The following is a 26,151-nucleotide window of genomic DNA, read 5'->3' on the forward strand; positions in this document are numbered from 1 at the left end:
TATATATATAACTAACATTAAATCATGGTTTTAACTTTTAATTGAAAAAATAATGAATTGAATGTATTTGTTTATTTCCCAAACATAAAAGAGAAAATTGGTTAGTTTCCAAGATAATGAGAAATTGTGAAATTTCTTATCCTTCCTTGAGCAAAGTATACAAAAAGAATAATGAAATTTTTTACGAAGTTTATTTTCTTTTATTGTTTTGTAAAATCAATATTGTGATATGATATGAACGATGAAAATCAATCAATAAAATATTTGAACGGAAATTCTCTACCAAAAAAAAAAAAAAAAAAAGATGCTGGGAAAAAAGTGTGAACTTAGTTACAACTTACAGCAAGCATTGTAGTGATAAAGAGAGAGAAATGAAAAGGGCAGAACTTAATAACAGAGAATGCACGTGGTCCCTACAAGGAATGACCACTGTTTTTTTTTTTTTTTTTTGGTAAACTGGAGAATGCATTAAACTAAAAAAGAGAAGCAGATACAACTGGGCCAGGACAAAGCCTGGAATGAAAGAGACCATAGAGGTCTGAAACATAACAGTTAAACAACCAGGGGGGAGGGGAAGAGAAATACAAAAAATCAGAGGCAAGCTTGGATCCTTGACGGTTAAGAGCATCTGCAACTGAGTTTGATTCTCGATAGCAGTGCTTCACTTTGACTTGAGGAAAAAGGGAGATCAAAAGCCTGCAATCAGCCACTATAGCGGAATTGGAAGCAGAGGAAGACCCTGAGTCATTCATCAGATCAGCGATGACTTTGGCATCCAAGTCTATTTCTAGAGCATTAATATGCTGCTCTGAACACATGACAAGGCCATCCCTAAGAGCCCAAAGTTCTGCTAAAAAGCTGGTAGTAAGACCAATTTGTCTGGCAAAGCCTTTAACCCACACACCTGCATCATCCCTAAGCACGCCGCCTCCCCCAGCAACCCCAGGATTCCCAACTGCAGAACCGTCCGTGTTCAACTTATACCAACCCCTATAGGGTCTTTCCCATCTAATCAACTTGGTCAACTTCGGCTTATGAAGGCTGTTACCTTGGGCACAAAAGAAAAATTCCATAGCCCTTTGGAGGACTTCCTGATGCAGGGAAGAAGAGGGAGTACGGTTTTGGAAGATAACCTTGTTTCGGTGATTCCAAATAGACCAAATACCAAAAGAAAAAAGAATATGCCACGGAATAGAGAAGGAGCAGACCTTAGACCCGGTTCTGCAGTTGGATTCAAGCCAAGTTTGTAAGTCTTGAGAGAAGAAGGTAGAAGCAAGGCCAAGAGGATTTAGATTATGCCAAATAGTAGAAATTGCAGGGCAATCCCGAAGAAGATGAAGGATTGATTCTGAAGATTGGTGGCAGAGGGGGCAGGAAGAGTTAATCGGAATACCCCTTTTGGCAAGACATTCCCAAGTTGCAATACTTCTGTGTAAGCACATCCAGATGAAAGTCTGGATTTTAGGCAGAATGTTTAATTTCCAAATCCAACAACCATTAAAAGCAGGGACAAAATCCACCTGATTTGAAGCAATCTTATAAGCACTAGCAAGATTGAATTCCCCATTAAAGGTAGCAGCCCATATGAGTTTATCCTTCTCTTCTGAAACACGAGAATGAGGCATGGCCTTGATTTCCATATAAGTCTTTGCAGGCAGCTCCATAGAAATTTTGCACCAATTCCATCCAAACTCCGAAGCTATATCTCCAACTCTCAGTTCCTCCTCTTCCCTAGTGAGAGGACCATGGATAAGACCCCTTATCGGACCTTCAGAGGTCCACCTGTCAAACCAGAAGCTAATGTTATTGTCTCGACCCAAACTCCATCTAGTACCTTCCTTGAAAATATCACTGCCTTTATAAAGAGCCTTCCAGGTACGAGAGCTAGGAAGGGAGTTCACATTACTAGAGGAGAGTCTTCTACGAGATAAATATTTCTTTCTTAGGACTTGGGACCAGAGAGCATCACTCTCCTCATGAAATCTCCAGTTTAACTTGGAGAGATAGGCCATATTTCTACCCTTTGCCGTTTGAAGACCAAGGCCACCTTCAGCTTTAGATTTAGTGACTTTATCCCACCCCACCCAGTGCATTTTCCTCTTTGAGTCCGAGGAGCCCCAAAGGAAATTCCGGCTATATTTATCCAATTTGTCAAGAATTCTAGAAGGGAGAAGAATAGATTGCATAATATAAGAAGGGATCGAGCTAATGGAAGCTTGGATAAGAACCTGGCGACCAGCAAAGGACAAAAGGTTAGACTTCCACCCAGCTAGCTTCTGCTCAACACGGCTCAAAACAAAATTCAGATCTTGGTTCGAAGATCCCGCATGTCTGAGGGGAAACCCCAAATAACTGCCAAGATTAGAAGTGGAGCGAAACCCAAGGATATTGCTAAGACGACCTCTCTGCTCCTGGTTAACATTGGGGGAGAAGAAAACTTTGGATTTAGAAAAATTAACTCTCTGCCCAAACAGCGAACAAAATTCCTCAATAGCCTCTCTCACACTACCACAATTTTCCTCATTAGCTCTTGCAAAAAGAAGCAAATCATCAGCAAAAAACAAGTGAGAAAAGGTTGGACCACTAGAAGAGGCTTTGAGAGGGGTCCAAGTCTTTTGAGAGCATTTTTCCTCAATAATTCTGCCTAAAACTTCCATGCAAAGGATGAAAAAATAAGGAGACAGAGGATCACCTTGACGGATTCCTCTTGAGGGAAGAAAAGGATCAAGGGCTCCACCATTGACTAAGATGGAAGCTGTGGATGATGAGACACAGCTCATAATCAACTGAATCATCTCTAAGGGGAAGTTTGCTGCATGGAGAACATCTCGAATAAAAGACCATTCGAGTTTATCATAAGCTTTCTCAAGGTCAATTTTGATGACCATGTTCCCTACTTTCCCACTTTTCCTTCCAACAGTATGAATAATCTCCTGTGCAATAATGGCATTATCAATGCCCTTATGCCCAGGAACGAAGGCTGTTTGAAAAGGAGACACCAGCTTGTCCAAGTGCAGTCTAATCCTTGTGACAATAATTTTGGAGAGGATCTTATAAACTGAGTTACAGAGGGATATAGGGCGGTAGTTTCCGATGGTTTCAGGACCTTTGATCTTTGGGATAAGGGCGATATGAGTCTGGTTCAGATAGGCAGGAACTTTCCTCTCCCTAAAAACTTTCTTAATCTCATTTGTTACAGAATCCTTGACAAGTAGCCAAAATCTCCAGTAGAAACCAGCATGGATGCCATTAGGCCCGGGGGATTTGAAGGGTTTAAGAGACCAGAGGGCATTTTTAATTTCATCGTCCAGAACCGGGAGAGATAAAGTTTGGACATCTGAAATAGAGAGGCGAGGAGCCTCAGCATGAGTGAAAGTAGCCTGCCTGGAAGAAAAGAGCATTTCCGAAGAGAAAAGATTCCGGAAGTGATTCTGAATGAAGTCCATAACTGCTGGTTGCTCAAAAATCCACTCTCCTTAGCCGTCTTTGATACTAAGGATTTTATTATGCTTTCTTCTAATAAGGGTGGAAACATGGTAGAAGGAAGTATTCCGATCACCCTAGATCATCTAATTGATGCGGGATTTCATCGCCCATAATTCTTCTTCATTATTCAACCCCTTGTTAAGCTCTCCTTGAAGCTGTTTGTCCAGATTGACAAGAAACAAATTTGGGCTGGTTGCCAAAGCTTTCTGAATGCCCAATAATCTAGCCAGCAATCTTTTCTTCTTAACAAGAATATTCCCAAAGTGCTCCCTGTTCCAGACTTGGGCTTCTCTCACAAAGGTAGTAGTTGCTTGGACAAGATTGGACTGATTAGCCCAAGCATTACGAACAATATTCGAAAAGGAGGAATCCGAAAGCCAGAAACTCTGGAACCGAAAAGGTCTGGGCAACCTAAAGGTGTTTTGGGGATGAAGCTCAAGAAGAATTGGGCAATGATCCGAGAGGCACCTCGCAAGATGCGAAACTTGGGCCTCTGGATACGTCAAACACCAATCAGGGTTGGCGAAAAACCTATCAAGTCTTTCCTGAATGAGAGAGCTTAAATCATTTTTATTAGTCCATGTGAATCTCGGACCTTGGAAGCCGAGATCAGCCATGTTGCAGAAGTCAAGACATTCTTTAAAGGCACTGACCCTAGAGGGTATAAGGGGTCTACCACCTAACTTGTCATTAGTAGAGAGTAATTCATTAAAGTCACCAGCCATTAACCAAGGCAAATTATGGGTATTAGCTATAGTAGATAAATTATTCCAGAGAAAATGTCTTTCTCTAAGTCTAGGACTAGCATAAATAGCCGTAAAAAACCAACTAAGATTAGAAGATCTCACCTTAACTAGGACATGAATTTCTTGCTCTGTGCTAGCCAGGTTGGTGATCTCTACCCTGTCAGGGTCCCAAAGAAGCCACAGGCCACCAATAAGACCTATGGTATCAGTGTGGATAGCTCCTTGAAAGGGAAGCCTCTCAATAATTTCTTTGGCTCTATCACCTCCAGTGTGGGTTTCCATCACAACAAAAATAGCCGGATCATGCTGAGCAGCCAAATCTCTAACGTGTTTTTGAAAGGAAGGCTTCAATGCCCCCCTACAGTTCCAGATAACTATATTCATAATAACTGATAAAAAGGAGGGAAAGAAATCATCTAGAAGGGGTATGAACCTCACCTCCTTCCTCAAAGTCCATACGGTCAGATGGGAGACCTGGGCGATCTTGATGAAGCTCAAGAGCAGAAGGCATCTTGGAAACCTCCTTTCCATCAGCTCCGGCCTTGGGTCTAATTCGCATAAGAGCGGCATTGGAGATAGCTGCGGCACACTCTTCCACCGTGCGGCTTTCATTTCCCGGCGCTCTTGGTTGATTAGAATGAGAGACCACCACGAGCTTCCCATCATGAACCAATTGTTGAACACCACTATCATCCCTTGGAATATCACTCTTGGATTTGAAAGACCCATCAAAAGGAGCAGAGCTAGAAGTGCAAGGACGAATTGCAGAGAAGTTTGGAGACGGAGACTGATCTGATGGAACGTCAAACTTGGGTAAAGGTAAGATTCCAGCACTTAAAATATCCTTCTTACCCTTATGGTTGCGTTTGGGATTCAGGTTGGGTCCTTGGAAAGAAAGTTTAGGAGGCCCAATAGAGAAAGGCAGAATTTTTGGAGGAGATTCAAGCCCAGAGGACTTTCTTTTACTGTCTTTAGAATGGGCCCCCTCTAGACTAGTGCCAGCCGGATAAGGAATTTGGGTCGAGTCCAGAGGAATAGCTTTAGGAGACGTGTTGCCACTGGGACGCTTGGGAAATCTGTTAGCATGCTTCTTACGTGTAACAACAAGCCATGGGCCATAATTGTCTGCTTGCGAATGGTCAGGTACGAGCAACGTACCAGTTTCAGTAGTGGGAATGGCGTCTGCAGGAGCAGGTACATCTCGCTCTCGCTCTCGCTCAGTGTCCGTTGTGGGCTCATGAGTACGAACCTCCCCATCCAAAGAGCGTGAGTTTTCTGCTTCGTCAGGATTGCTCGGAGGTTGGGGTTTGATAGTGTAGCAACAATTTTCTCGCCGGTGACCAATGCGGCCACATGAAAAACATAGCTTTCCTATTCCCTCATAGACCACCGATTGCTGGAACTTACCAATCAATACCGTATAAATCAATGGTTTATTGATATCAATCTGAACACACAACCTAGCATATCTGCCCCGAGCTTCGGTTGCTGTGTGAGTATCTATCCGAAGCACCGTACCAATCGCTTGACCAATCTCCTTGAGCACTTCGACGTCGTAGTACTCAATGGGTAGGCATGGAAGCCTAACCCAGACTGCTACCGAAGCAATGTTGTCTTCCTCAGGCCTGAAGTTAGCCTCCCAAGGTCTAATGGAGAGAAAATGTTCCCCGATGAACCAGGGTCCCTTGATAAGAATTGTTACTAGTGCAACCAAAGGAATCGGGTTATTTCTCTTCCTAATACTCATCCTTGTTTCTGGTTGTTGGGCTTAGACTCTGTCAAAAACAGTAATTAACCAGTTTTAAGACTAAAATTGATTATTACATCTATTATAAAAGCCATGGTTAATTAAACAATTACCAATATTGCACAAAATAGTAAAAGCAGTAGAAATAACATAACACACAGATATGGTGACTTAGGAAAACCTATGAAATAAATTAGTTACATAGTAAAGGTGAACACATCCACCATCAAATAGAAATTTACAGACTAAATAACCCTATTCTTTGTAAACTTAACTACAATTACCCAACTTAACTCTAAGATTTACAGATGTCTTTGATATGGATGTGTTTCAAATGTGAACATCTAGTCCATGACTCCAAAACCACCCTTGAACGTTTAGATCTCCAACACCTTTGATGGCTGGTATGAGACAACAACTTCTATAACACTGGATCTTAAGTTCCTTCAAAGAATAACACTGATAGAAGGTACGAGAGTGTTTTGGGTATATAAACCCTAGATACAGAATAGGAGGCACATGAGACACTTCTCTCTCTTTGTTTTTTATGTTCTATAGAGTCTCTTTTATAGTGCAGAATAAATGGCAGGGAATCCTAGTAGCTTGGACGATAGGCTTGACTTTAAAATCTGCAAACTAATCTAATCTGTGATTTTCAATGGGTAAATGACACCATCCTTGAGCTAGGGGAAGTGTCATTTATACTACAAATGTTTGAGAAAATGTCATTTCAAAAAACCTCAAAGGAAGCATGGTGTCCTCCTCCCCCCCCTCTCTTAACTCCAAAAATTCTTTTTACTTTTTCATCAAAAAAAAAAAAACTCTTTTGGTGGTTGTTCTATAGAAGGAAATCATTTACACACTCTATTGTTGTTATAATCATTCTATGTTAGGAAATATTGTTTTGCAATGAAATATATCATTCTGCTTTTACTTTTGATCTGTGAAATTCTTTTAATAATAATTTACTAGTAAATTACAACTATACATGTTGTGATCAGGTATGTTGTTGAGGACTTGGCAGACCTAGGGGCTACCGTGCATACAAGCTCTCGAAATGAGGCCCAGCTTAATGAATCGTTGTAGGGCAACAACTTGTATTGAGTTACTTCTTGAATTTGAGCAATTCATGTGTATGTATGTTACGGATTGCCAAATGGGGAGATTGTTAAGTTTTAAATATTTAGGAATAAATGTTTAGATTCTAATTTTATGTATGTTGGAAAATCAAGTACAAAAACATTTCTACTTTAAGATATAAGTCTTATAATAGCTTTAGACATTGCTCAAGTTGATTTAAGTCAAGATTCAAAAACAATCAAGCCACAGAAAGAAGAATTCAAAAACTACAAGGCTCGACCGATCAAGAGACAGGTTCGACTGGTTGAGATGCATTTTTTGTAGATTTTAAATAAAGCCCAAAGGCCCGCAAAACGTTTAGGGTTTATGTCCAACACTACTAGGTATAAAAGGAAAATTGTAATTCCCTTTTCAAAAGTCTTGTGAAGTCTTATGAGTTACTCCTGTGAGATCTGAGAGATTTTGTAACCTTCTAACTCAACAAGCATCTGCAGGAAAGAAGATCCAATCATAAGAACTAGTGGAGATAAGTTGCTGCATACAAGATCAACTACTGCTTATGATCTAAAACTTTGAGTGGAATCTCAAAGTCACAAACGGGGGTGTTTGTGCGCAACACATTCTTTGCGTGTGGTCGCGTAAGTACTACACAAGGTAGCATTAGATTTAGGGGAAAATCTGTTGTAAAACTTTCATTTTGTATAGTGAATTTTTTGCCTTTTGGATTGTTTAGGTTAAATCCTTCCCATGTTTTTTACCTTGAAACTAGACTGTTTCATTGGTTTTCCAGGACCATTATATTACTTGTCTTATTTACTTTTCTGCACTTAGAGATATAATTGTTTGTGTTTAACCTAGATCTAAATAATAAACCTAAGTAACAACTTGGTTAATTAATTAGGTTAAATAATCTGAGTGTTCAGGGCTCTAAATAAACAAACAATAGGAATAATCAAACTCATGCCACATCTATTAAGAAATTAACACAAAGCACAAAAATAATTTTAAAATATAAAAATAGATAAACACAGATCTAAACTCTAAAAAATTAGAACTAAATGTAATTTTTTATTAAAATTATTTACTTATTTTATAATTTATTATTACTATTTATTTAATAATTTATTTTTAATTATTTTTAAAAACTTAGCTTACATATGAATCTTCATCAAGCCCTGCATCGCACAAAAATAATACTAGTGTGTGTGTGTATCACTTAGAACCTACCACTTATATATTTGTTCCACCTACATGCAATGCGAAAGGGACATAGAATTAGAATACAAGTGGCCAAACATATAAGTGGAACATCACTTTCAATTCAATCCACCATTAACATCAATTTTATTATATTATGTGATGAGAATGCAAATATGGGCCGTCCAATATCAGAGTTCAGATGAGGCTAGCAAGATCAGTAGCAAGAGCAGGGAAGATGCTAGCAAGATCAGAAGCTATAGCAGTAGTCACAACACAAATCAACCAATATCAAAGCATAGACAAACGACATTGTAACATAATCTCTATACTGCATGTAGCTTAGTGTTAATTAGATGTTCACTTAAGTGATAACATGTGAAAGAGTTTGTTATTCCTGTTGCTAGCACGTGTGATTGGTTGTTAGTTCTATTAGATAGTTATTTTGCTTTCACACCTATACACACTTTTATAAATGTAGTTTCTGTAATCACTCTTGCTAATTAATGAGAATACACAGTTTTTCATCCCTTTGATTTTGTGATATGGTATCAGAGAAAATTCCCAAATTCCTGTAGGGTTTTGCATTTTCTTTCAGTTTCAATTTCTCAATTTTCCCGAGAAAATCTCTCTCTGTTCTTGAGAAAAATCTGTTCTTGGGAAATTTCTTCATTTGCCATCTATGGCTTCTGCTATGAATGCAAATGGTTCTATAGATGTTTCTACATCTGTGAATCCATCTTCTTCTTCATAAGATTCTCCAATGGATGACCCTCTGTTCTTGTATCACGCAGAAAATTCAAGTCTGGTTCTTGTCACACAGCCTTTGATAAGTGGAGAAAATTATGCAACTTGGGCTTGTGCGGTGAGAAAAGCTTTACTCACCAAGAATAAATTAGGGTTCATTGATGGCACTTTGACTCTCTCATCACCATTGGTTTCTACTCCTTTGAATGTGCAAGCTTGGATAAGGTGTGACAACATGGTTGGCACATGGCTAACCAATTCAGTTTCACCAAAGCTTCAAGCAAGTATCATTTATGAAGACACTGCCTTGGAAATTTGGAATGACTTGAAGAATCGTTTTGCTCAAACTAATGGACCTAGAGTTTTCAATCTTCAAAAGGATATTGCAGAGCTTCATCATGGTAAGATGTCTGTCACTGATTTCTTTACTCAGTTGAAGGTTTTTTGGGATTAATTGCAAAACCTTAGTCCATTTCCTTCATGTACTTGTGGTAAATGTATCTGCAATATTAACAAAAGGCTTACTGATTTGCAAGTAAGAGAGTCTGTGATGAAATTTTTAATGGAATTGAATGATTCTTTCTCCCAAGTTAGATCTCAAGTCTTGCTTATGGATCCTATTCCATCTCTTAGTAAGGTTTACTCCTTGTTAATTCAAGAAGAGACACAAAGATCAGTGCCTAATGCCTCTGTTGCTAAGGTTGATTCCACTGTTTTAGTTGCTAAATTGTCCAATGAACATCTTGGTACAAATCTTGGTAATTCTGGTGGCAAAGGGAAAGAGAGACCAACTTGTACCTATTGTGGCAAGACTGGTCATACAGTGGATAAATGTTATAAAAATTATGGATTTCGACCAAAGTTTAAGTTCAAGAACAACCCCTCTATGGCTCATTAAGTCTGTTCAGATGTCTTGCCTATTGCTTTTTCAATTGCTTCTCTAGTGCATCACCAAAATTCTGCTTTTACTCCTGAACAATGTCAACAACTTCTTGCTTTATTTGGAGCTTCAACTTCATCTCTTGCAGCTTCAACTCCAGTCAAAGATGCTTTAATGGCTAGTATAGCATCATCTTCTGCTTCTGCTAGTGTTCCAATGCCAAGTATTGACTTATCTCATAGTGTTTTCTCTGCACGAGTGGTCAATAGAAGGTCTTATGATAAATGGACTTGGGTGTTGGATACTGGAGCTACTGACCATTTTGTTTGTTCAGTTGATTTGTTGACTTCAATTACTGCTACTATGCAGTCCTTGGTTCAATTGCCTAATGGGGAATCAACCCAAGTTACTCACATTGGCATTGTTGTTCTTTCTTCTTCACTCACTCTCACTAATGTTCTTTCTGTTCCTTCCTTTAGCTTTAACTTTTTATTTGTTAGTACTCTCACACTATCTCAACCTTATTGTCTTGTTTTCCTCTCCACTTATTGTTTTATCTAGGACCTTTTATCTTGGAAAACAATTGGGGTGGGCAAGGCTGTTGATGGCTTGTACTTGTTACAGTGTGATATTCTCCAACACATTTCTCCTTCTTCATTTGCTAATTGCTTGATCAATCACAAGTTCAATGCTACATTTCTTCCTTTCTCTACAATAACCTTTGCAAGTTCTTTATTTTCCTATCTTTGGCATGCCAGACTACGTCATCCTTCAAATCTCAAGCTTAGAGTTTTAGGTCATACGATTCCTTCTTTACAGTCTTCTTGTAATAAGAATTGAACACTGCTGCCTAAACTTTACCCGTCGGACTTTTTACACTGCTGCCTGCTTGGAACTGGGTTGGCCGCTGCTGGAATGTCTCACTCTCATTCCACCTTCACTCTTCTTCTACTCTCTCTGAAAAGTCTAATCTCCTAAACCAACCCTCTCCATTCTTTTCATACCCCACCTTTCGTCACTGGTGGCACTTGCGGAATCGGTTACATATTTTTACATACATAGATAAAAAGAAGTCTTGGAATTTATTTTCTTTTCCTCTTTGGTTTGTGAGAATCAAGAAATTAATTATATTGTGAACTGGGAATTGGGTTTTGTTTTTTCTACCTTTTAGGCATGCTATTGTGGAGGAATTGGTGGGGTTTGGAGCCAGAGTGCACACGCGCTGTCGGAATGAGAGTGAGCTTGATGGGTGTCTGAGTGAACGGGATAATTTGGGTTTTGGGGTTACTGGGTCAGTCTGTTACGTGTGAGAGAGAGGAGCTTATGAGCACTGTGTCCACTTTGTTTGATAGGAAGCTCAACATCCTCGTAAGCTTCTTCATTTCCTCATTTTTTACATACAAAAACATTGAATTTTGTGTTTCCCTTATTGGGATTCAAAATGTTATGTATTGTATCTGTTTATGTTCTCATTTTGAGTTTTAACATGTTATAATTTGAAGTTTTGAACTGCTTTTCCTGTTTATTGAACTGGAAGACTGGCTTGTTTTTGATCCGTAGATAAATATTGTCGAGAGAAACATACGAAAATCGGTAGTGGATTTCACAGCTGCAGAATTTTCTACTCTCATGGCAACCAATTTTGAATCTGTTTTCCATATTTCTCAACTTGCTTATCCACCTCTCAAAGCATCAGGAGTGGGAAGCATTGTATTCACCTCCTCTGTATTGGGTTTTGTTTCACTGAAGTCTATGTCTGTTCAGGGAGCTACCAAAGGTAATTTACCTATCAGATGAATGTATCCAGGTTCCTATTAATTTTAAACTCAAGAAGTTTATAAAGAAATTTTGTATATTTGTGATTCCAGGAGCAATTAATCAACTTACTAAAACTTTGGCTTGTGAGTGGGCGAAAGACAATATAAGAAGTAATGCAGTTGCACCTTGGTACATCAGAACCTCAATGGTGGAGCACGTAACTTCAGATTGTTATGTGACCATTAATCGTGTGCAACACCATGTTGGCAAGGGCCGTTGCCTTAATTTCTCCATGGAAGTTATCCCCCACACTCCCACAGCCATCACCGACTCAAACACCCCCCCTAACTACAATCATTTAAGGGGAGTAAAATATAATTGAAAAGAAGCATTTCTTATTAGATTTGCTGCCTAGGCTCTTTTGTGTTAAAGTTCTAGGTTACCAAACAGAAATTGCACCGTTAGTCTCCACATTTTAAAATTATGTTCAATACTTAAGCTTCTCTGTCATCATATGCACAGCATCTGCACCTTAGTAAGTTCAAAGTTTAAAACACTAGTACTTGCACTAATTGATGTCTGGAACTTTAAAGGCTCAAGTCCAGTTTAGTAAAACAATCAAAGTTGACCTTGAGTCTTTTTTTGTTGTAGGTGCTCAGCAACAAAGAATACCTAGAAGAGGTGTATTCTCGAACTCCTCTTCAGTGTCTTGGAGATCCAAAGGAGGTCTCTTCTCTTGTGGCATTCCTTTGCTTACCTACACCATCCTACTTCAATGGGCAGATTGTTTGTGTTGACGGAGGGCTGTGTGTAAATGGTTTCTACCTAGACATGATTAGACGTGGCAACTTAGCCATATTCCTCATCTGCTCTTGCTATTCTTTGACCCCATTCAGTCTAACCTCCACTATAAATGACATAACCTTGGCATTCCCTTGATTGTCTTTTGGAGTGCTGCAATTGAACTTTTTTTTTCCTTCCTAATTATTGTTCTTTGTATATTTAGTAGGGTGTTTTTTTTTTTTTTTTTTTTTTTTTTTTTTTTTTTTTTTTTTTTTTGTCCTTCTAGCTGCTATATTACTCTTTGACCTTTCCCAGTTGTTTTACTGCAATATTTTTGTAATTACGAAGTGATTCGAACTCACAAGAGAGAAGAAATTGTAACATCAGATCGGCTAGTTGAAGAATTTTATTTATTTATTTATTTTGTTTGTATTACTATAAAGAAGATTATATATATGCACTTTCTAAGTTAACAATCAATTGAAATGCTTGGAGGGAAGGTACATCAACAATTTAAATTAATATATACCTAGCTAACTCCTTCTGACCTTTTTTTGGCTTATGCTAAAACTTTTATATTTATTGTTTTTATCTAACTTCTTGTTTTTTTTTTTTTTTTTTTTTTTTTTTTTTTTTTTGAGTAATTGCACTGGGTTGAATTTCTTTGGTATAATCAATGGAGGGGGAGAAAACATTGTAATCATTACTCTATAACTCATTTGAGCTACTGGAAGTACATTGAAATCAATAGATCAACGAAAGATTAATAGGTGCAGAGATGATAGATGGTCACTTCTGGGAATGACTGCTCTTGTTACTGGTTGAACACAAGGAATCGGGTCTCTCTCTCTCTCTCTCTCTCTCTCTGACTCCCTTTCTCTAGTTAATTGCTTCATGGATGTTTGTTTTTGAAGGATTCTGCCTCTATGGGGCCGGTGGCTACAGAGTTATAAAAACTAGTAAAGGCTTATTGCAATGTTTTGTAATTGTCTCACGCATGCTGTTGTGGAGGAATTGGCAGGGCTAGGTGCGAAAGTACATACATGCTCAAGGAATGAAGCCTATCTCAATGCATGCTTACATGATTGGGAGATAAAGGGTTTCCAAGTCACAGGTTTAGTTTGTGATGTGATGTGTCATGGTAAACGAGTCAAGCTGATGGACATAGTATCGTCAGTGTTTAGCAGGAGACTTAATATACTTGTAAGTCTCAATTCAGTTCAGTTTATTTATTTATTTATTTTTGATGTGTTTAGTTTAATTCATTGCATTCTACATAGCAATTTTAGCATCACAAGATTGTAATGTAACAATGAATCATTGCTGCTGTTGTGGGACTGGAATAGAAGTGAGGTTATCGATGGAATTCATTAAGTGAAATCATTCTGGATAACCGTGATAGACACAAATGGGATTGCAACAGAAAATAGGTTCTAGATATTGTTAAATGTCTTTTATTTTTCTGCCATTCCATTGTACCCTCTCCTATTCCATTCCTTTGTGGGACCAACACTAGCATCACCACTACCATTGCCATCACACTGTCGCTGCTGACACCTCTGCCACTACCCTCATTGTTGCACCACCTCTTCTACCATCCCCACCACCTCCATCACAACTGTGCCTAAATGAAATAATAATAATTTTCTGTGCGAGGTAAATGACATAAAATGTTATTTGGATCATTTTCAGAGTTGCAACAACGCAAGAAAACAAATCATTTTTGAAACAAACGAATTGCCAGACTTGAGGAATTTAAAGTGAGTAGATAATTAATGGTTATAGGGAGGGATTCCCAGATCATAATGAAGTTACTTTTCTGAAAGATGAGAAATCCTTTTCCTGTATCTTTCTAGCTTGGACTTAGCAGCCTCTTATGTACAATAAAAACCCAATATTCAGCCCCCAAAAAAAAAACCAATAAATTGAGCTTATCTATACCGATTTTCAAAGATTTTAATTGGAAATGAGGTTTAGGGAGTAGATAATTCTTGGAATTGGTTGAAGAGATGTAGTTGTGGATCATAAGGAAGTTACTTTCTGAAAGATTGGAAACTTTTTTCCTGTAGCTTTCTAGCTTGAACTGTGCAGCATTTTAGGTGAAATAAAACCCAATATTCACCCACCAAAAAAAAAAAACAATAAAATTGAGCTTATCTATAACAAAATTTAAAGATAGTTAGGACATCAAAATCATCACTTGCCACATTAGAACATAGCAGAGTCTAATGTGAATTAGCATCGAATTGTAGTTTCCTCTGTCATGTTCTTGCTAAAATTGGGGGTAAAGTTACCTACCATTGACCTCCTTAGACCTCGTAAAGGTGGGAGCCTAGTGCGCTGCGTGTGACATTTATGTATTTACTAAGGTAATTGTTCCATGTCATGTTTTTTGGGCTTCCCCAAATTTGTAGCTTGTATATGGCTGTGTATTTTGAGCATCATATTTATAAATAATTGTTTAACCAACCTCCACTATGCCATCGCCAATGAGCTCTAGCTCAATTGGTAGCTCCTCTGTAAGGTTGAATTTAATCAACCATGTGTTGGCTTTATTCCATGACAAATTTGCTTGTAATACAGCACTTAGAAACCTTGTATTTAGGTGGGAATCATGTAAGGGTAGTGTGTGAGAGAGTGTGAAAAAATGCTAAAGACTGTGCAGTGAAGCAGGGACTCGCGGCTGAATCTCGTAAGAGGCTCGCGGCTTGCAAGCCACCAAAAGTTGCACACGTGCAGAGCATGCAGGGGAGCTGAACAGTCATGCCAACTGGAGCACTACAAGACAAAAATCCAGACTGGCCATTCAGTTAGCTTGCGGCTTGAACTCGCGACTTAGTTAAGTCGTAAGGCTAAGTCGCCAGCCAGCTCTGTTTTGGAAAAACTGACTCTTCGCATTCCATTCTCACATCAGTATAAATACCCCTTATTCCCACAAAATATGTGTAGCTATTCAGAAAGAAAAACCCTAAGAGAGGTTTCTTCAAAACACCCACCCAATTAGAGAGAGCTACTCATTCTTAGAGAGAAATCTTTGTAGTTTCTTCTCATTCCCTCTCTCATTGTAATACCTATTGAGAGGAGATTTCTATCCAAACACTACCCACACCCATTTAGAGTGTTGAGTGTTTTTGGAGCTTTGGGAAGCATTGGAAGATGCTATGGATTATAGCGGAATCCGGTAAGCTAGAAAAGAAAAAGATTCGGTGCAACCTCGTTGGAGTAAGAAGCTTGGAGGGCTTAGGTACGTCGGGTAGATTAGGCTTGGAGGGTCTATTGCTGTTCATGTATCCCAACTACATTTTCTAGTGGATTATTGACCGCTTGAAGGGCGGCAGAGAGATTTTACGCCGAGGGCTTCGGTTTCCTCTTCGATAACACATCGTTGTGTTGTCCTTGTATTTGCATCTCTCTTTCCTTAATCTTTGCCTTTTATTTTCTGCTGTAAATGTGATTTTAATTGGTTTAGATTGTTTACCAATTCTGTTTTATAGTTTTTGTTTATTTTCCGCACACTAGTTGTTTGACATAAAACTTGAATTGGTTATTTTGTAATTGGGGGTCTAAACGTTCAAGGGTGTTTTACACACTATTTGAACTTTCATTCTCCCTTTGCAAGTGCTAGGTGGAGGGTAAGGTTATGGGTTCAATACTTAGTCATTGGGATTGTGCGTAACTTACCAATAAAATAAAAGCATTTACTATACCATCAATATCATTGTTTTTAGTTTGAGAAGAAAAAAGGACCATCCACGGTTTTGGTATGAACAAATTGCAAATGCATATCTTCAATCATTCTTTACATCCTAATTCTGGTAGCCTGAACCCAGGAGCAGGATAGTTTTTTGCTTAGCTAGTTGCATAAATTAAATTTAGAAAACTTTCATATTTGTGAATCCTCCAAAGGAGTTTCTCATACCAATGTTTCTTATAGAAATGTTCACAGCTACTCTTGGAATGGCTTTCCTTCTTGTGAACCTTTAAAATCCTGTTCTTACTAAATTTTTTATCCTAGATAAACAATGTGGGGACAAACATCTGGAAAACGACTGTAGATTACACAGCTGAAGAATTCTCTACAGTTATGACTACCAATCTTGAATCTGCTTACCATTTATGCCAGCTGGCACATCCTCTTTTGAAAGCATCAGTAGTAGGAAGCATTGTTTGTATTTCTTCTATTGCTGGGGTGGTGGCACTAAATGTTGGATCTATTTATGGTGCAAGTAAAGGTAATATACTTGTAATTTAAATTTTTATTTTTCGATTTGATCTGTTAAAACAATGTGCATATTATTCAAACCTTATGGATTTGTAAACTTTTAAATTCTGACTCTAGTCTCTTTTTTTCTCTCTATGCAGGAGCAATAAACCAACTAACTAAAGATTTGGCATGTGAGTGAGCCAAAGACAATATTAGGAGTAATTGTGTAGCACCTTGGTTTATCAGAACCCCCTTGGTTGAAGCTGTGAGGCTGTAGCACCCTTTCACCATGCTTGTGCATTCAATGAATGTGTTTTTCACTGTTCTGTGTGTTAATTTTTATCATGTTCTATTTATTTGGGCCACATGCGAGTCATATGTAGAGTTAAAAGATAACAGAAACGTGTGGGCGTGCATGCGCGTGTGCGTGCACACAATGGTGCACGACATTTACACCTGAAATAGAGATGGAACTCCTAGGCTTTAATTCTCAAAAACATTTTTTGAAGTTGGGATGTTGCTTAGACTTGGACAGCTCACTAAGTTAAAAATAATTCTGTATTCATTTACATGATATGAAATAAGTCCTTTATGTGACTTCTCGTTACTATTGCAGGCTCTCAATGACTAGCAATTTTCGAAATCGGTAAATGCAAGAACTCCTCTTGGACGCCCTGGAGAGCCAAAGGAGGTTTCGTCCCTTGTGGTATTCCTTTGCCTACCTGCATCCTCTTACATAACCATGCAGATTATTTGTGTGGATGGAGGGGTGGCAGTGAGTGGCTTCCTCCCAAAACATGACTGACAATAAACATCAATCTCCTTATGATTTTTAAATGAGACATTTCCATATGTTCTCTACTGTAAAAGTGGCATTTTAAATTCCATCCATTGTGAACTGGATGAGGGTGAGAGGTAAATTTGTAACCCTCCAGATCTAATTATCCTGCCAATGGGAGAAAAAAAAAAAAAGAGGATAAATCGCAAAGCTTTCCTTCCATGTGGTTTTGTGAATTTCCAAGGGTCCTCTAACATCGTGTCTTAAGGTGAGTTTAGTTCCGCTCCTTGTAATTGATATTTTTGAAAGAAAAAAACACTAAACCAAATAGGCACTAAGTCTGTATATCCTTCAGGTTTGGGCTTCGCTTCATTAGCAAGGACAAAACCAAGAACTTCTTTTGTGGAGCTGTGGTCCTAAAATGCAATTGAATGAATTTCAAAATCTCACTCTCACACGCATATATAGACATATACATGTAGGTATACTTGTGTTTAATAAAAATTTTCATACTTTGCAAAAGATGACTAAACCAATATTTCAGGGAAATTCTTGATTCAATTTCTTAGATTTTTTATACTATATTCCATATAAAATTGAGAATTCATTGTTGATCTCAATTTATATGGACTAAGTTTTTGTATTTTGCTTTCATCTAACTGAATTAGTTTTATCTTATTCAGTAATTAGAATTTATAATATAAAACTTTGAATTCAAATTGGCATGTATTGGGTATTTGTAATATATTTTTATCTTTATTCACGTGTTATGAAATAATTACTTTTAGCCTCTAAAACATTTGAATTTGTACATCGAAAATTTATTTCATTTTCACAGATCAAGAATCATTTTAGAAAAGTATTATTCCAATCAATCTTTTAATATACAAGATCTTCGATATCTTTGTTTTTTTTTTTTTTTTGTTTTTTTTTTTTGTTTTTGGGAAATTCTCAATTGATGTTTCATGGGATTTTACACTCTTTTCTTATTCCAAATATTAACAAAATAACATCGAACAAGTAAAATTTTGATTACAAAAGAAAATTAGAAAATTAAGCATATTAAATACATATAACAATGCCTAAAACTCACAAAACATTTTACTACTCATGCCAATTAAGTTTTTATTTTTTTGGAATTTGACATTGAATTTTCTTTAGTTAGTCTTAAATATAATTGTATAAAGACCTCTAAAGAATTATCATGTATTATTAAGTTTCACAAAAATTACAATTTTGAGTGGAGATTATATAAAATTGGTATAATATATAAGTAATCATATCATTTTTTTAATGAGATATTACTCTTTATTTTAAAGTTCTTTTAAGCCCTTAAAAGACTAGGTTTTTTTTTTTTTTTTTTTTTTTTGGGGGGGGGGGGGAGGGGGGGGTGGGTGGGAGGGGACCTCTTAGAATTTTTAATTTTGATAAATAATAAATATAAGTTACTTGTCACTATTAAATATTTTTTGAGGGGGCTAAGGGATTATGTAATTCTGTCCTTATTTTGTTGGTTAAATGTTAAGTTTAAACCACAATCCAATTAGTGGATTAGCATTGGCCTAATAATTGATCTAGTCCAACTAAATTTTGCATGTGAAATTCAAGAAATCATCTTAGATTGGGCTAGCTAAATTCCATCATTGTTTCGTTTGTCATGCATTACCATCACCAATAACATTCTGTTTACTTAAATATGGATGGGGCGAATATGGGAGTCTTTCTTGCATAACTATGGAAGTCACCAACACACGCATAGTACAACCCTTTACTCAACCATGGGTAAGTGAACATGGTAATCTTCCTCGCTCTCCCATGCTTATGGGCTTTTCCTTCTTTTGCACATTATCTATGGGAACCACGTGTAAACTCTACACATCCCATCCATGGGAACCTCACACCTCATCGAGGTCTAACACCATTGACAATACTCTTTTTATTGGGACTTATTTCAAGATTGTTTGTGTGAGCCTTTTTTTAGGCTTGCCTTGTCCCCGCTCCATCTACGAAAGGGACATTGAACACCTTGCCACTTTTCTTGCACACCACCATAGTAACTTGTGGAGGCAAAGTTTCGAAACATTGTGGCGTGGAGACAATGGCAAAGGCGTAAGGGATTTTTTTTTTTTTTTTTTTTTGAATTTGAGATTGAATTTTCTTTAGTTGCATGTCTTAAATATAATTGTATAAAGACCTCTAAAGAATTATCATGTATTATTAAGTTTCACAAAAATTATGATTTTGAGTGGAGATTATATAAAACTGGTATAATATATTAGTAATCATATCATATTTTTTTAATGAGATATTACTCTTTATTTTAAAGTTCTTTTAGTGCCTTAAAAGACTAGTTTTTTTTTTTTTTGGGGGGGGGGTGTTGGGAACTCTTAGAATTTTTAATTTTCATAAATAATAAATATAAGTTACTTGTCACTATTAAACATTTTTTGTGGGGGGTAAGCGATTATGTAATTCTGTCCTTGTTTTGTTTGCTAAATGTTAAGTTTAAACCACAATCCAATTAGAGGATTAGCATTGGCCTAATAATTCACCTAGTCCAACTAAATTTTGCATGTGAAATTCAAGAAATCATCTTAGATTGGGCTAGCTAAATTCCATCATTGTTTTGTTTGTCATGCATTACCATCACCAATAACGTTCTGTTTACTTAAAAATGGATGAGATGAATATGGGAGTCTTTCTTGCATAACTATGGAAGTCACCAACACACACATAGTCGAACCCTTTACTCAACCATGGGTAAGTGAACATGGTAATCTTCCTTACTCTCCCGTACTTATGGGCTTTTCCTTCTTTTGCACATTATCTATGGGAACCACGTGTAAACTCCACACATCCCATCCATGGGAACCTCACACCTCATCATGGTCTAACACCATTTGCAATACTCTTTTTATTGGGACTTATTTCAAAATTGTTTGTGTGAGCCTTTTTTTTAGGCTTGCCTTGTCCCCGCTCCATCTACGAAAGGGACATCGAACACCTTGCCACTTTTCTTGCACACCACCATAGTGACTTGTGGAGGCAAAGTTTCGAAACATTGTGGCGTGGAGACAATGGCAAAGGCATAAGGGAATTTTTTTTTTTTTTTCCAATAAGAAATAGTTTTTCTTTTTGGTATTTGGATGAGTCCTCATCCTAGAGGAATCATAATTTGAAAGGGATTCTTTTTCCTTATATTGTTGATTTGGGTTTTTTGTATGGAGTTAAATTTGGGAATTTGTCATAGATTTTTGGTCCTTTGATTTTTGAAGGAGTATATGCCCAAGAATAGGCCAAATTTTTGTATTTCATTGGTTTGTTTCAATTTGATTTGTTTTTTGGATTTTTTCTAATCTCAAAATCCTAGGGGGGCGGTAAGTTAATTTTCATAAACCTTTTTTTCCCGCATTTTATTAATATTATAAATGGAAAAGTTGAAAAGTGAGGGGGACCATAGCACCCCAACCCCTCCCTAACTCTGCCAACGACTCACACGTAATTTATAGTGTGCATGGGTCGGGTTGGGTCGGGTTTTTTTACCCAACCCACGATGGTGGGTAAAAAAAAATTGAACCCAACCCAACCCAACCCACATGGATCAGTTGGGTCGGGTTGAACCCATGGGTTTGACAAATTTTTATTTTTTTTTATTATTAAATTGAGTAGAAAAAAATATTAATATATTAAAAAAACCTAAAGATTAGTATCAATGTAACTCCTTAAAGGCAAACAATACTAATTACTAAATAACAATAGTAATTTATTAGGATTTGTGTGAACTAATTGACTTTTATATAGGATAGGAAGAACTGGTTATTTAAAAAAATTTATTAATTATATAATATATATGTATATATATATATATATATATATATATAATGGGGGTAAGCTACAACAAAGAGAGGTGCCGTCGTTAAGAGGGCACTGGGAGCGGAAGAGGGTATAGGTTACAAGTGCAGTGCTATTACAAATGTAAGCTAAGGGAAGAGGGGAGAAGAGAGCCATTCTGATTACAATTGTAGTTCTGAATACAAAGTAAAAAGCTCTGAGGTAGTTGTGAAAACTGAGCCTGCTGAAGACTGAGGCCAAGGATGCCTTATATAGAAGGAGAGAGCCTTGGATGCGTTCAGGAGACTGCGTCAATCTCGGAAGGTAAATTGCTTTTACTTCAGGTGAATAACTTTTCAGCCGAAAGCAATAGTAACTTCAATGATTCTGCTGGGGCACTGTTGAATGAACAGTAACTAGTCACTGTTTATGAACAGTGTCTTGTCCCCGTGCTTTTCTGGAATAGTAACTCTGCATAGTGTTCTGGACTGTGCAGTGAATAGTATTCTGTCGGTCAACCTTGCAGTGCGGGTACTGTTCTGAATAGTAACCGGTTTTTTAGCAAAGTGATTCTTGGTGCTTCTGGAGCGTCTGGAAACTACTCTGGAAGATATCAGTCTGTATCATAACCAGAGGGATATCCTTCATATGGATCAAATGCAGGAGGCTCATCATAGTGATCGTGCTCATGGTACCTGTCAAACAGGTTACAAAACCCACAATAGAGAAGAGGTTCGTAGTCTGCTTTTTGGGCTGTATAATGAGGAGGATCAAGGCAGATAATTCCTTCTGTGTTGAAAGCCTCTGAATATGGTTTGGTGGTGAATACTGTAATTCTGCCAGTATTTCCAACAAAGTGGTAATTTTCCCATAGTTCTCCGGTGACATTCCGTAGTTCATTGTTGAAGTAGTTTTTCCAACATTCTACGAGGGCCAAAGGATCAGCATAGGAGAGGTAGGAATCCCCTTCGTACCAAGGGTCATTGTGAGTGTACCCATTGATGAGTACCAGGTGGTAAGCAGGTTGAACAGTCATCCAATTGTTACCGTCCCATTGTGGGAGAGTGCTCCAGCATCTGATGGATACAAAAGGACTTTTGACCTTTGCTACGACCTGTTGGATAATCTGGGGGAATTGGCTGATTTGAACATGATTCGTTAGTTTAATGAGTCTAAGGAAACCATATTCAAACATTCTTGAAAGCCAGCTAGGGTTTCTATCTTCATCGTCTGCCCCGTCTTCATAGTTGACTATTAGACCAGGAAAAGGATGTTGCTTTTCATAAACTCTGTGGCTGCTCCCAAAGTATTGATTCCAGGTTTCGCGGATGAGTGCCATTTCTGTGGCATCTGCTTCTTCTCCTAAAACCGGGAAGTGAGTGGTGACCAAAATTTCAAAATGAATGAACCATTGGTCGCATGATTCAGTCATTGCCTTGCTTCTAAATATACGCTGTTGTATATCAGAAGGCAAGTTGGCAATAGCACACCTAAGCCGGTTTTGAATCTTAAGACTCAATCTGGCGTAGTCTGTGCCCATGATAGTCGTTGTATCCATTGAATGGATATCCTCTTTGCCAAAGAGTTGACTAATGGATAATTTTCCAATCTCAATTTCTGCCTCAAGGTTAACTAGGTGCAATTCTAGTGCTCTGAGGGTTCTTTGGAAAAGGCGATTGTTATTTTGGGTAAAGGCTCTTTGAAGGTTATCGAGGACAATTTTGATGGAGGGTGGAAGGCCTGTATAGACTCCATTTGTAAATTGGAAATTCCTGGATAAAACTTCATGCAAGGTGATTCTTTTATCACCACCTGAAAATGTTATTTGAAGCGGAACATGTTCTAGAAGGGATGTTACTTCTCTAGGTTCTGGTCCAGGAGAAGCGCCTTCATGCATAGGGGCTTTCCCCTTGTTCCTGCTTGAGGATGCCATTGTCCACTTACTAGTGGAGTTATAAAAAGTTTTTTGCTTTTTGACCTGCCATGTGTTAACAATGTGATTAATTTTTGAAACATATCTGTTAAAATCATGGGATGTCATGGAGCAAATTCTTTTGTATGCAATGTGATGGGATGATAATTTATGAGATTGAAGAAGACTCAAAGAATTATCAAATATGATGGTTGGTACAATTTGATCAAGGTTCTTGGCTTGATTTGGACCAAATGAAGATGTTTTGGCTTTGGAGAGGTCAAGATTTTTAGAAACAGAAACTTTCTGGAGACACTCAATCTCTCTAGGTTCAGGGTTCCTAAGAAACTTAAACTTGACTGGCTGGCCAAAAGGATGGGTAGTGATTCCTTCACTATCCGTGGTGAAAGGATACAACAGACACATGAATGGGTTTCCTAATATGACCCTATCTGTTATATTTTTGACAAGGACAAAAGTGGTTCTAAAACACGTATTGTCTTGGCAAACCTGTGCATCTGGGATTTTGAATTCAATTTGCATATTTCCGCCACTTGCAGAAGTTAACCTTTCTTTGGTTTTCTGGAAGTATTTAGAGGGGATAATACCTTCTTGAATACAATTAAGATCAGCACCCGAATCTATTAGGGCGATTACCTCAATTTCAAAATCCTTGCTTATGACAATCCTGACTTTGGAATGCCATTTCTGGAAGTTAATACTACTGATGGTTGACAAGAACGTTCCAGGTTCTGGCTCCATTTCTGCAGTAGGGTTAACTGTTTCATCTACTTCGTTATCAGAAGGGTTCTGTAATGAGATTCTGTCCTCATTGCCTTGCTGTGAAGTAAACTCCAGATTTTTGACTCTAAGGTCCATGAGACCATGATCAACCCTAAGGATGGTTAATTCCTGCTTAAGGTTTCTCATCTCAGCTTTGGTATCCTTAATCTCTTTCTGGAGATCTTGGATGGTTACTTCTTTCTTGGATTTGGTGAATCTGTTGTAGATTTTTTCCAAATCAACTTTGGGTTCCTGAAACCTAGGTTTGGATGTACTAGTTTCCTTGGCTAAGGTTCTGTGGAACTCACTAAGCCTCTGAGCTTTCTCTTCTGGGTCTTTGATCTGTTCTATGAGATCAAGAAGTAGCTCTTCTTGCTTAGAAAGCACATGGACAGTTTTGTTTCTACAACAACTATCCTTGCAGGCTAGGATTTCATCCGTGTCACTAGAGGAACTAGAAGATACTCTAGAGGTTTCAGAGGATGTCCTAAACAACTGGTGTTTCTCTTGGTCACTAGACTCACTGCTTAGGTGATCGAGTTCTAAGAGTTTGAAGATCTCTTGCCTACTGGGTTGGTCACTAATGAGGGTATTGATAAGGGTTTTGGCCTTAGCTTTACACTCTTTTTGGAAATGACCTTTCATTCCACATTTAAAGCATGTTCCTGATGCTTGGGGTATGAACTTTCTTGTGGATTGGGATCTGCCTTTCTTATAGAAATCATCAGTCTTAAACTTATGTTTTCGATAATGTTTGGAGGCAGGTTTCTTCCTATGGGGTTTCTTAGAGGGTTCTTCACCTCTGTGTTTGGACTTCCTTTTGGAGATGATTGAAGGTAAGCCATACTGGGTACAGAAATTCCCTATTTCGTACTTGGCTTTGCTCTTGTTGGCTTGGCTCTGGATTTTGAGATCTCTGCACATCTTCATCCCTTCATTTCGGATTGTGCTTGAGATGTCTCCATAGGTTAGGTTATCATAATCTATGATACCTAAAGAGCTAGCAAGAGTTTCTTTGACCTTCTGTCCAAACAATGTGGGTAAGCCATTGATAAACTTCTCCTTCCAAAATGGAGAGTTACAATCGCTTCTGTGCATGACACGGGTGGTGAATACATCTTCATACCACCGGTATTCTCCAAGGTTCTTACATCTAAGGTTACTCAACTGATCGTAAATCCTAGATGTGACATTGCTGGGTTTACCTATGAAGTGTTTCATGATCGTATAGATCAGGGTATTGACTCCATCGGGAACTCCTCTGCCTATGCGTTCGTCAAAGATAGGGTTCTCATCCTCATCTTTTTGGATAGCATGCTTAATGTCTTCCTTAGAAGTGGTTGTCATACAATGGTTCCACCAATTCAACAATTTTCCAGTAAATCCTAAAACAATGAGCTCTACAACCTCAGTATTTGGAATACCATCATTAAGATAGTTATTTGCTACCATGGTTATATGCTGGATTTTGTTTTGGATTTCTTGCTCGGATAAACCATCTATGTTCCATTCATAGAGTTTACCACTGGATACTGTGAATTGCATGGTTCTTTCCTCAAATTGGAGGTCTGGGGGTGTTGGTCTAGGGTACCAATTTTTGGTAAGGCTGGTTGGCGTTACCTTGGGTTGGTAAAGCTTATTTACCTGTAAACCTCGAAATTGATCTTCTAGGTGTTCTATCTCCTTTTCATTTTCAGAGGAGGTTCTACTAGAACTACTAGAGGCTGTGTGGGTATGTAGGGCAACAACCCGGGATTCAAGTCTAGGGTCCCTACTATTTGAGGTTGGATCTGGTGATGGAGAGATTGGTTCCTTTTTCACGAGATCATCAAGCTTTTGAGCCATTTCTTTCAGGGCAGTTTGCTCCTTTGGTTTGAAGCTAGCTTGTCTGGTTGTGGGAAGCTTGACTAAAGGGTTCTCTAGAGGTTGGATTGGTTTGTTGAGGTTTCTTGGTTGGAGGAGAACCTTGTTGTCAATCCTTTCTTCTATCCTGTCAAGCTGTTTTCCCATGACTCCTAAACACTGGTTGGTATAGTTGTTTTGCTCTATTACTTTCCTAACAACCTTTTCATCTGGGGTTGTAGCACATTTGAAAGGAGAGGCAATAACATCGGTACCACGCTGGTTAAAGAGTATGGCTTCTTGAGGAGGATGGCTAGACCTAACAATTTCTGGATTGCTAGAGCTTGGTGCATCTTTTTTGGGAAGTAACTTCCAGT

General features: G+C 38.0%; 1 protein-coding gene and 2 pseudogenes across 1 annotated transcript; 2 read left to right on the top strand and 1 right to left on the bottom strand.

Annotated features, from left to right (window-relative positions):
• Nucleotides 1–3,569: 3,569 nt before the first annotated feature.
• On the bottom strand, nucleotides 3,570–4,616 carry LOC115951861. The gene has a single exon (XM_031068995.1). The coding sequence runs from the start codon at nucleotides 4,614–4,616 to the stop codon at nucleotides 3,570–3,572; it is 1,047 nt and encodes a 348-aa protein (XP_030924855.1).
• A 4,997-nt stretch (nucleotides 4,617–9,613) lies between these two features.
• Nucleotides 9,614–12,900, top strand: LOC115951871 (annotated as a pseudogene).
• Nucleotides 12,901–13,294: 394 nt separating this feature from the next.
• Nucleotides 13,295–17,590, top strand: LOC115985497 (annotated as a pseudogene).
• The last annotated feature ends 8,561 nt before the right edge of the window (nucleotides 17,591–26,151 follow it).

This window comes from Quercus lobata, chromosome 1 (genome assembly GCF_001633185.2).
Source record: "Quercus lobata isolate SW786 chromosome 1, ValleyOak3.0 Primary Assembly, whole genome shotgun sequence".
Lineage (NCBI taxonomy): Eukaryota > Viridiplantae > Streptophyta > Magnoliopsida > Fagales > Fagaceae > Quercus > Quercus lobata.